At 39.6% G+C, this 12,222-nt stretch overlaps 1 protein-coding gene across 3 annotated transcripts in view; it reads left to right on the plus strand.

Moving 5' to 3' along the window:
* Positions 1-1,807: 1,807 nt before the first annotated feature.
* Positions 1,808-12,222, plus strand: part of GSL8 (glucan synthase-like 8) — a 61,700-nt gene continuing 51,285 nt past the window's right edge. For 2 of the 3 annotated variants that reach the window (XM_026804395.4, XM_008790448.6), the window contains exons 1-6: positions 1,808-2,247; positions 2,445-2,542; positions 2,649-2,803; positions 6,306-6,429; positions 6,714-6,821; positions 8,329-8,454. In XM_026804395.4, the coding sequence (XP_026660196.3) occupies positions 2,034-2,247; positions 2,445-2,542; positions 2,649-2,803; positions 6,306-6,429; positions 6,714-6,821; positions 8,329-8,454 (825 nt within the window). In that variant the 5' untranslated portion in view covers positions 1,808-2,033. Of the gene's footprint in view, positions 2,248-2,444; positions 2,543-2,648; positions 2,804-5,999; positions 6,100-6,305; positions 6,430-6,713; positions 6,822-8,328; positions 8,455-12,222 lie in introns of those variants that run through there. The other variant, XM_088712570.2, reaches the window with a different exon arrangement.

Raw genomic sequence — 12,222 nt, forward strand, 5'->3', positions numbered from 1 at the left:
CCCTCTCCTTCACAAAATTACGAAACGCGGTTTATGTAGCATTAGATCTCGTCCGTCTAATCGAATTTGGACGGCTAGGCTGTGTGATCGGAATAGCTGGTAGGGGCAAAATGGAAATAGTGGACGGTTTGTTTGGTTGGTTCAGCGTCTGGAAACTATGTGCTTTCGAGCTTCGTTTTGTCCGTCCGCCGGCCATCTGTCAGCTGATGCGTTGCCGGTTAGCCATGTGGGACAGCTCTCCGAAGTCACGGTGGGATTTTTTTCCCCTTTTTTTCGACTTCCGTCTTTTTTTCCCTCTTTCTTTTCTTTTCTTTTCTTTTCATTTCTTTTTTTTTTTTTTTTTTTTTGCTAATACGGATGGATCATACTTGAGGGTACAAGTACACTCGATAAAGTTAAAAAATAGGATACTTCAGAATGCCAAGAACAACTCCCTATATCCAGTCCACAAGGTGCCTCCAGAGTGACAAGCTACATACGCAACCATCTAATCCGCAGTATCATTGGCTTTACGGTAAATATACTTAGCCTGAAAGGCCCATCCATCCATCATCATAGCTCAAATGTCACAGAGTAAGAAATGGTCATTACCGTCACCACTTGGACCCTCTCGGATCCAATTGATAACGGTGGCTGAATCACTCTTCAGGATGATGGACCTAGCCTGTAACACGCACCGGGCATAGCGAAGACCCGCCTAGGCAGCTCTCAGCTCTGCACTCGGAACCGAAGTGTCAAATAACTGACTACCATCAGCACCTACAACCCTGGCAAACGGGTTCTGAATAACAAAACCCACGCTCCTCTCGTGCCACCATTTAGGATTGACCCATCAAAGTTGACCTTTAGGAAGCTGGGGGGTGGGGACTTCCAGGTGAAAAATACCGTACGGAATAATGCCGAAACAGAGTAGGAACCACAGATATTCCGAGCTATCAAGGTCCCTCCAACGGAGATGGTGTAACACAACTCTTCCACCTGAACATGGGTACTCTCGATCATAAGTTTTAGCGATATTCGTCGTTCGCCGCGAGTATTTCTGGCCAACCAGACCTCGTGGGCAGTGCAGCTCGCTCGAACCGGACTTCGGTCTTCGGTGGTGAGGGGTTAAGAGCGGCAGAGCTAGAGAATGAGAAGCTTTTTTTTTTTTTTTTTTTTTAATCCGGAGGGTGTTTTGGATGGGGACAAAATGGGGACACCGATCTGATCTCGTGCTGTGGATAGTTCTTCTATTTATTTTTTTTCTAGATAGGAGGCGTTAGACGCAGGAAGAAAACGGAGTTGAAACCTCCGCTGAGCGCCGTGGTGGACGTGTCAACAGTACATGCCCGCTTCCTGTTACATCACCATCAGGTGAACGTGCTGTTACATCACAGCCCTCCACCGGCATCAACATTTCAAAACCGTCATATTAACGGCCACAAAGTTAGCTCCTCCGTTGTTTCAAAAAAAGGAAAGAAGACGTAAGGTTAATTTTGTACTCTTTCCTTTTGTCCTAAATTTTCCACTCCATCGCTAACGCCTTCGTAACGAAGGTACTTCCTTTGTCCGTCCTAACATCGTCCACCGTCCTTTTCGCTAAATTTATAATCAGAAACAGATCCTACGGTCAAAATTATCCTAGTCCAATCATGGCGAATATAAAATGGCAAAGGAATCTTTGAAACCCACTTCGGCGCCCTCACTTAGTACGCGGGTCCCACACGAGCCTATTAGGTTGGGTGTCAAGTGGGTTCCCCAGAAAAAAGTTCTATCAAGAAACCTCAGGGTATATTTTGAAAAAGGTCCCCTCACGAATAACGCGTCAGAGTTCTGCACTCCCTCCTGTTCTCCCCCACTCGTCCCCTTTTCTCGCGAACGGATTCCCGATCCGCGTGCCTCGTCTCCCCCATTTCCCCTGTCTCCAAACCCTAGACCCCCCTCTCCGAATCCCTAATTCGTCTATTTCTGTTCTCCGATCTGCCTTCTCCTCTCTTTCCGTCCCCGGAATCTTTCGCTTTAGTCACGGGCTAGGGTTTCCTCCTCATCCGGCGATGCGGTCGAGGGCTAGGGTGTTCGAGAACTGGGAGCGCCTCGTGCGGGCGACGCTCCGGCGGGAGCAGCTCCGGAGCGCCGGCCAGGGCGCCGGTCGGGCCGCCGCCGGGCTCGCCGGCGCCGTTCCGCCTTCCCTTGTTTCCACCAACATCGACCAGATTCTGCAAGCTGCGGAAGATATCCAGGATGAGGACCCAAATATCGCTAGAATTCGTGAGTTCTCTCTTTTTCTCGATCGAAAGTTCTTTTCTTGGCTGCTTGACCAAATTTTGTTTAAAAACATGATTACAATGATGGGCGTGTATATTTCCTGGGGGTGGGGGGTTTGCATGTGCAATTTGTCTATCATGTGTTCATGCTGGTTGGCCCCTATCACTGCTAGCGTCTCAAAATTACTTTTCCTTGTACAGTTTGTGAGCAAGCATATACAATGGCACAAAATTTGGACCCTAGCAGTGAGGGAAGAGGTGTGCTGCAGTTCAAGACCGGTTTAATGTCTGTTATCCAGGTATTAACACCCATCTTGTCACAAGTTTACAACTTTTCACCGTGCATTAAATGTTAATTTGCTCAATCTTGTTGTAACCTTGTTGGATTGACTTGATTTATTGCAGCAAAAGCTTGCTATGAAGGATGGAACCGCAATTGATCGTCAACGTGATATTGAGAACCTGTGGAAATTTTATCTAAGCTACAAGAGGCGTCATCGAGTTGATGATATCCAAAAGGAGCAAGAAAGATGGAGGGAATCAGGAACATTTAGCACAGAGTATACATTTCTCTTCCAAAGTTGAAAAGTGTTTTATTCTTATTGGTAGACATGCGGCATAAGAAACCAGATATTATATTTTTTTAATAAAATAGAAATTTGATCCTACTGTATTTCTGCCAATCTAAATGTCAATTTCAATAAGATTGGATGTCTCCTTACTTCAAGATGTGCCTATGGAAAATGCTTATGCTTGTTTGAAGGTTCCCTAATTGCACTTGTTTGTAACTTTCCTTCCTAGTTTTTCCATTTGATGGCAGTCTGATGGAAATGTTGTCAAAGGGAAGAAAATAGAGAACCGTAATGCAAAAAAAAAAATAAAATTAAATACATGCTGCCAAATTCTCAGCTACTGATCTGAAGATTGTGAAATTGCGTTGATAGTCCTAGCCATTGACCCTTTTAAAGGCCTAGGAAGAGCACATAAGCAATAAGCGGGCACCTAAATACGAGTTTCGAAAAAATTGACAAATTTTTATGTAAATAGGTTATGAATGGGGCATCAATTATTGTAATATTGATAAACAATGAGGTTGTCACCTACATAAGTTATGCTAACGAAATTTGTGATTTATTTACTTAAGTTTTCCTTAATAGTTTTTGGACATGTGCTTTTAAGTATTGAAAGCTTCTTAGAAACATAACATGTTCAAGCATCAATAGTGCCAAAAATAATTGTTAGAAACAGACTCAACCTCTCTCACTAAGTGAGTACATTTTTTTCTTGGAGAGGGAATTAGTTAAATGATTATAGTGCTTTCAATAAACCTATAGGCAAGGTGTCCATCCAAGACAAAGGTGGACCCTATGTGGCACGTCGCCTGCCTAGCCACCAATTTAGGCACTTGGGCGGTTGCCTTGCTTGAAGGCCTGGAAAGTATTGGTAGCATAGGTGGTTGGGTTGTCCAAAGGCCTAGGTGGTTGCCTGCACAAATCGTAGGTGACCTTTTGATATATGGTCAAAGATAGGTCTTGAAATTCATGCTCCAAAGAAAATTTTCTTTAAGCAAAAATAGATGAGCTTTGCTATGTATAGATCTCTTTCTTCAATGTTCTGCTAAAACCAAGTTTAATATTTAGACGATTTGCCTTCTACATGCAGTTATTAGTATCTGACAAATACTCAACATCATGCTCCAGTATGAAATTCTAAACAGCTTAGGATAGCTGAAGAAGGGTTAATGTGATGGTCCTAAATGAGTGAGATGAATCCATAAGGATGACATAGATAGGTAAGATGATCAAATTAGAATGGCCCCTAGCTGTTTGGCTAGCATAGTAGCCTGTCATTTGCTCATGATTCCAAAATACTAAACATGACCTGCCCGAGTCTTGTTTGCAAAAACTCTCTTCCCTATTTATATTGTCTTCATTCTGGGTTATTGACAATTACCATGAACCGTTTTCCATTGAATAAGAAAGGTGTTGGCTCTAACAGTTTAGTTTGATTTTATTGGTTCTCCATCCATGCACACCATATGTGGATTTAGTCTCTTTGCAAGTTGTAATATGCCTTTTACTTGGTAATCACTTTGCTTCCCAATTTCATGGGCTAGTGCTATTTATCGTAAACCTACTTTATGATTCAAATGCAGCAACACTAGGGAGGCAGTTGGTGGGAAACTTGAGCAAGTAGGTGGCATAACACACAAAATTTGATCCATAAGGAGGAGTCAATTGCCCCAACTACTCCAAGAAATCCTAGATTTTCCTTTCTTACTTATTTTGCTAATCAATCCGAATATAACAGTAGCTTTTATCCTTCTAACGGTGGTCTTGTGCTGAAAGTCATAGGCTTATCTTCTGTAACTGGAAATATCACCTTCAAATGAAAAAATATCAGTCCATGCGGGCTCAGAAATGAAATAAGTCTTTTGCTACCAGACCTAAGAAATTAATTTTTTGAAAGATAGATTTTTCTTCGTTATCGGATAAATCTAGACCAATGTTATTTGACAGTTAAACATCAGCTTTTCAATAAACTGCTCAAAAACACATTTTTTTTTTGCTGTTATAATTTTGTTTACCTTCTATGATATCCCTAAGATGCTCCTTGGAGCAATCATGTTCAATGCTTCACAAACCCATCCGTCTTAGCATCATGATGCGGGGATTCTGTGACAATCCTAGATCTTGCCCAAAAAGACTAGTCAAAAGATGTTATTTAGATTTTTTGGCCCTGTATAGGCATCCAAGATTTACCTAGTGCATAACCAATGTGGAACTAAATACACGTCTATACGGGTCCTCACTTTTCCCCAAGTTTAAGCCTTGATATCCTCGCTAAGCTATGCGTCCAAATCCATTCAAATCCAATTATAAGTACCACAAATCTAATAACAAACACGATGATTAGCTTAGGGTAACCCAAATGGGCCCATGTTGCAGTGTCCCCAAGTCCACATGAGTTATAAGATAGGTCTATTTTGATACCATTCGCAACAACTCGGATTATCGAAAAAGGTTAGCTGAAAGGTGTTACCTAGCCACCAAGGTGGTAGCTCAGTTGGAATGGGGCGTTTGCTTCCAACCAAGTGGATCCAGGTTCTGAACATGCGGGCGTCGATTAAATTTGGGGATCGGATGCCCCACGCCTGGACACGGGGTTTGGAAGCGCTACTAGTCGGCTGGTAGCCTTGGTGGTGTTAGGTGTGACGTACTCACACGGAGGGTTCGTGTTGGAGCCCAGAGGGGTAACTGAGCTGGACCCACGGGTGGGGAGGGTATGAGTAAAACCGGCCGGGGTGCTCAACACATGGTCATTTCTACCCGCATCGAACATTCTCCTGGCAGGGTGGGGGCCCAGTGAGGGCTGCTACGCGGGGGTGGGCTTGCCCCTTTTTCCCCCCATCCCCTTTTTTCAGCAAAAAAAAAAGGTGTTACCTAGTGCGTTGCCCATTGGGACTAAACAAATGCTCGCACAGGTCCTCACAGGTTCATAATTGGTTGTTTGAACACTGTCTTTCTTCTACTGTTCCTACTTCCATGAGATTCAAATGGTTTACTAGGCAGCTTTTTTCTTGTACCTCATTTTGTGCTTTGTCTAGCCACTATGTCTCATCTATTTTAAGGTCCACTTCAACAATGCTATCACATTTTCATTTTTATAATCTTTTATTGTTAGTGTTCACTCTTAGAACATGCCATTATCATGCCTCCATGACTTTGACTTGGTATTCTTTAGTTACTATGGTGATGAACTGCTGAAGGAAGAGAGAGAAGGGATTTCAAGAATTGGTACATTTGAGGATTCAACCTTTGATGGAAGGGAATATAGAATCTTTAAGCCTTATTTAGTAGGTTACCTGTCTTGCTAATTACGGTTATAATTATTGTATTTTTTGTTGATAATATACTTTATTGCTCATGAACTGATTATTTGCTCTTATCTCTTCAATTTTCTTTCAAATTATATTCAAGTTTTATGCATTTTGCTTTTTCGTTAAATCTTGATTACTAGTGTAATATGGTTTGACTTTGCTTCTGAACTTTCTGAACTTAGGTTTGAAACAAGGGCTGTAGAAATGAAGAAGATTTATGCGACTGTGTGGGCCTTAATTGATGTTTTGGAGTTACTTGTCCGTGATTCAGCTACTGATGGAGTGGGTAGACTCATTATGGAGGAGGTAATATGCTCACGAGCTCATACATGGGGATATGCATACCTTGAGATAGTAGATTAAACTTTGGTACTGCAAATATTAGGTGTCCATGTGCTTAGTCACCTGCAATTCAATGTACAAGATTTGAAATGCAATTGTTGAATTATCATTATTCAATGTTTTATGGTATTTTGGCATGACAGATTAATGCACTCTTTCCGTATATAGCATGCTTAATTCTGGCTGTTGGTATTATATTTTAGTATTATCTTTTTTTTCCTTAATTGCTTTTTGGTGGCTTATTACAGATAAAGAAAATCAAGAGGTCTGATGCGACGCTGAGAGAACCTACACGATACAATATTGTACCTCTTGATGCACCCTCTTTGACCAATGCTATCAGCTTCTTCCCTGAGGTGTGTGTTCTCTTGTTTGCATGTCTTGTACTTAAATTATGAGTTTGTACAATCTGTTAGATTATGACAAAAGGAGTTGGGCAGCATAACTATAGCTTTTAAAGGTAGTTGGGTGGCTCTATATATCCTTCCAGATCTGATAGTTAAGAAGAGGTCATGCAGAATAAAAACGAGTAATTGCTTGTCAAGTTATGATCCTTATTTCATTTAAAATTATGACATTGCATACAAAAACAGTATCATTTTGAAGTTTGTGATGTATAGATAAGCTAAATTGTTGTTAAGTTGCATAAATGGGCTTTAAATGCTTGTTCTTGATTCAAATTGAACCATCTTTAGAGTTTAAATAGGGTGAACAAAATGAACAGGTGACAAGAGTGATTTGTAATATAGAAAATATTTTGTTAAAGAATAATAGAAGGATTTGGCAGAATGTGCTGGTATGATCAGTTTCTATGTTGCCTTTCATGCTTTTTCAAGTGATCCCTAATTTGGTTGACTTTCCAAAACCTGAGAGGTGATTTTTTAATGCTTTCATCTTCTCAACTTCTAGAGAATGTTCACCAAACTTCATGATTTTTTTTCTTGGTGATTACTGTATTATTGGAATTCTTTTTTAAAAAAGTTTTTCTTATGCAGAAAGAGTATGTTTGGAGTGACATGTGCATTATGAATGTCTGATAGTGGAGATAGGAACTGGGTGTAGGTGACATTTCCATGATTAATTTTTTGAATTCGTTAAATCTTGGCATGTAGACTTGGCATTTTCACACTGATTCCCAGATATTCCTCTTGCTAATATTCAGTGTTTGTGTGTGTGCGTGTTAGTGTTTTTGTTGAGTAGGATTTGGCACTATTTCATTAAATCATTTTTCTTACTTTTGGCATATTGAAGTGCAATATATTTTTGCTATACGCCAATTTTCTGCACAACAAAATCTTAATGTTGGTTAAATTATACCAATAGATAGTAGATGAAAAAAGTGTGACTAAATTTCGTCAAGCCATCCCAGAGATTGAAGTCTTCTATTTCTTGTTCTTGTTCAGGTGACATATTTATCGTTTTCTTTCCATGCAATTTTCATTTTATGCTTCTGAAAATCAATTATTATATGCTTCATGCTTCCTTTATTTTCTTTTCATTGTTTTACATTGCTTTCCCAAGCATTCTGTCATCACATTAAATAGGATCCACGTCCCAAGCATTCTGTCATCACATTAAATAGGATCCACATGAAGTTAGGTGAAATTATTGTCTCTAATTTGATACTGGCGTAGTAGTAGACTGTTGAAATCGATGTAATGTCAGATTGTTGGCAAAGTATGAAATCGATGTAATGTCAATACATACATAAATACACATACATGCATGCACATGCACATCTTCATGTGCATGGGCGCGTATCTTTTTTAACTTATTTCTTTTACCTTTTTTTTGGCAAAGAATGTATTGCATTTCCTAGTTCTATACACCATAGCTTTGTAACTTACATTGTGATTCATGTAGGTCAAAGCTGCAATATCTGCAATTGGGTACGCTCCAGACTTCCCTCGGCTTCCTGCTGAATTTGTTGCTCCTCAGCTGAGAAGACCAGATATGTTTGACCTCTTGGAGTTTGTATTTGGCTTTCAGGTTTGTGTTTCTTCTCTGGCCACTAACTTGTTTGAGGCTCATTTAATTTCTTGTTAGTGTGCTATAAGGAAAATCATGTTCCTTAGTTTGTTTAAAAGACTTGATATGTTGCTTTAATTCAGTGAAGTTGTGTGAGGAATTATTTTGGACTGCGAACCTTGAGCTATAATATGTAAATTAATTTTGACATTGTTTTGAGATGCCACTTGTAAAGTTGATATACTGACCTAGTCATGCGTTGGAAAAATTGTATGAAACAAATCACTATAAAGTCATTGTTAAGCCATACAAAGATAATAATATAGAAGAAGCTTTCTCCAAAATGTTTGGGGTTGTTACTTGGGAGTTAATATCGAAGGCCAATTCAAATGCACTCTTACCTTTTGCATACAAGCCTTCTTGGTCTCATTAACTATTTTTCTGTCTGTCCAGCCTAAATCCAGACTTCTCTCCAGCTCATTTAGGAGCTTAACCCATAACTTAACCTTCTTTCAAAGTTTCCACCCACTTTTTCTCTTTTGTGCTACATTGCATGCTTTTGTATAGGAATTGATATTACTAGAGCTAAGAATACTATGTGAGAGCAATTTATTGCTCTTTTAAGCTATGACACCCGCACTGGCCATTCTACCCTGATGTACCTGTGTCAATACGACATGACACAGGTATTGGTACTGGAAGCGAGCTGGACATGTTGCCAATACCATTGGACCTGGTTGTCCGTGAACCTAAGGATTGTGGGCACTCACCTGGGATGAGGCAAGTTGTCGGTGGGTTCGATCAGCTGACGAGATCACTGGTGGAAGTAGGACACTGGTGGTTGATGGATTCCATCGAGCGATGATGGAGGCCATGGGTGCGAGAGAAATGAGAAAGGGGAAAGTGGAGGAGCCTGGGGGTGGGTTATGGTTTAATAAAAACATAAGATGCAAACGGGTTGCAAATGAAACATAGATGGGAAGCTGGGACGGCAGCTTTTTAAGCTAACAAAGTAAGCTTCAGTGCCTGTTTCATACTTATTCATCATTAAGGAAAATCGATACAATTATTTATCCCAATTCTTGGTTTTTATTAAAAGTTATTTGTCGGTCCTTGACCCTCATGTAAACCAAAAAGTAAATTTATATAAAATAGACATAACTGTGTATAGCAAGGGATAAATGTGTACAAAATATGCAACATGAACTAAAACTTAAACAAGACATGGCCAAGATGACATGTCCTTGTACCTGTACCCAGTTTTGGATCCTTTTCTTGTTGGGTCCCTGTTAATTGAGATATTGGACCTGACCTCCAGACCAATACCTGCATCTGTTCCTCATTCCTGAACCCATGAACATAGCTTTTGAGTCTATTGATGGTCTTGCCCTCTTAAAACAAGAGAAAGTGAAGAGTTTTTAACATAATACCAGAAAAGCCCTTTTCTTGTGTACTGCAATCGATCAGTCTGTCCTTCCCTTTCTCTTGTGGAGTTGCAAGCAAAAGAAAACTACTCTCAAGATGGTTCTCTGGGGAATGGGGGAGAAAACACGAAGTTCAGCAGAGCTTGGTCTTCCCCAGCCCAATCCCCAGCACCAACACTAATTGCTTCAGCCCCAGCATTAGATTCGGTTTATTCAAGAACAAGAGCATGCATTCGCATTGGAGCTCAGCGATGAAGGTGAGACCGTGCTGGAAGCAAGGTCTAGAAAATAGTGGATTATGAGAGCACCTTCAGAGCAGCCATTTGAACTTTAGCCAAAACCTTGGATACAGATGGAAATCAGCTCTGGCATTTCACAGCTGCTCGAAAACCTCAGTTCTGGTTAAGATCTGAACATAAGCCTTGAGAATTCAGATATCCAGCCAAGACCATGTCTCAGCCTAGAGGTCTGATATAGGCTTTACAAACTTCTTGTTAGATATGATTGGAAACTCTGTGTTCTCCAACCTTGCTGTCAGAACTCAAATGGCACCAATATGAAATATGGGTGGTGGATGGGATTGTTTTCGAGGCAGAGGGCAGCACGACGAAGTGTGCGAGAGAATGGAATAATGGAGAGTAAGTTGACATCTATAAGAATGAAACACAAAGTCATACTAACCAACAACGACGATGGAATGGTGAGTAGTTTTATTGAAATAGGATGCTGAGAAGCAAGGAATTAACCAAGCAAAGAAGCCAAGTTATAGAGGGCTGCAAAGAGAAAAAATAGAGATTGAAAAAATGTATCGATGTTTATTTAAGTTAAGAAGGTAAATTCTAACGGTATACTTATTTTCTATGATGTTAAGTTTTTTACTTTTAGCATTATATTTTGATACTTTATTTTATGAATCAGGAGGATAATGTGATGGTAACATAATTGATATTTTGCAAAGAATTTTTATGAGAATAAATATTTTAATGTGGCATATATACCTGGTTTGAGATCAAATGAAAGAGTATTCTCCAAAAAGGTATTAAAAAAATTGTTAGATAGGGGAGGAGAAATTGGTTATAGTAAAAAGGTAATGAAGGTTTTCCTTTCTGTTATTTTTATTTTCCCTTTGAATGCTGTTCTTGAATAGGGAAAGGGAGGAGGTAAGGTGGGGCATTGAAGAGAGAGTAACTTTGGTGTTTTAAAAACTTTTCCTCCCACTTGTTTTAGTGGGGCAAAACCATCAATGAGCATGAAGGGGCAAAAATTGCTCTGACAACGGTGTTTTCCTTTATTTATTGTGCTCTTTTTTCTGTCTTTCCTAGTTTCCCAAGCATGTGCTTCTAAATCCTTATGAAGAGGAATGTGATAACTAATCCAAAACCAACCCAGAATCATGTGTATTAGTTGATGTATATCTACCATGTAATGTATGAGTGGCAAATTTTATCCTAAAAAAAAGGTGAAAAGAATAAATGAAAATAAAAAAAAAGTTGTCTGTGGGAAAAGATTGAGAAACACGCAAAGCTTACATTGCAAGCCAAATTTTCTGAAGGCAACAGGTGACTGCATTTCATGTTTGCATGTTATTTTCTGCTGTTTTGTGATCATGTCCTTCAACTACAAACTTCTAGTCTCTCGTTGCCTTTTATTGACATGAATATGAATGTAAACTGTGGACAACCATACCATAGCTATTAAACCTTGTTGCAACTATTTGAGGTTGGATTTTATGAGTCCTTAGTTGCCAACGGTTCCTGTTTTGGGCAATCCTTGGTCCTACTGCAAACTTTTTTGAATCTGTTGTTGCAACTTCTATTCATGTTAGCATCGGCCAGAGCATAGATCTAAATGTTGCCAATGCTGGGCCAGAGCCTGAATGAGAAAAGGTTTGACCTCCTTCATATTCAGTTGTCAGTCAAACTGGTTTCCTTTGCCTGTTGATATTTATCCATGAAATGAGTAGTATAATTTTCATATAGTTTTGGGTAGTCTAGATTGTATAACTCAACCATCCAGTCTGTAAACAAGCAATCATAATATACCTGCAACTGTGTATGAGCCACTGGCACGAGTCAGTTGCATGCAGTCCATATTTATTTAATTTGGCAAGATAAATTCATGGTGTTGAAATGGCAGAGATATATAGGAAGGTAATTACTAATTACATTGCTAAAATCAAGTGTATTTTTCTTTCCGTGTCTTGTTCTTGCAGTAGTGTATTATGTCTTCCTTTTGTTCTGGTTTCATTTCTACTATTGTAGAGCAATTTCCTTGGCTCGAATGACCGATGCTACCATCTCCACATCTTTATAGATTAAAATCTTTTAATAAATACACCCCTTGTTTTGGTTTTTGCTCTTAAGGG

This window comes from Phoenix dactylifera, chromosome 16 (genome assembly GCF_051530095.1).
Source record: "Phoenix dactylifera cultivar Ajwa chromosome 16, Ajwa_hap1_PhDact_Kaust_v1.1, whole genome shotgun sequence".
Taxonomy (NCBI): Eukaryota; Viridiplantae; Streptophyta; class Magnoliopsida; order Arecales; family Arecaceae; genus Phoenix; species Phoenix dactylifera.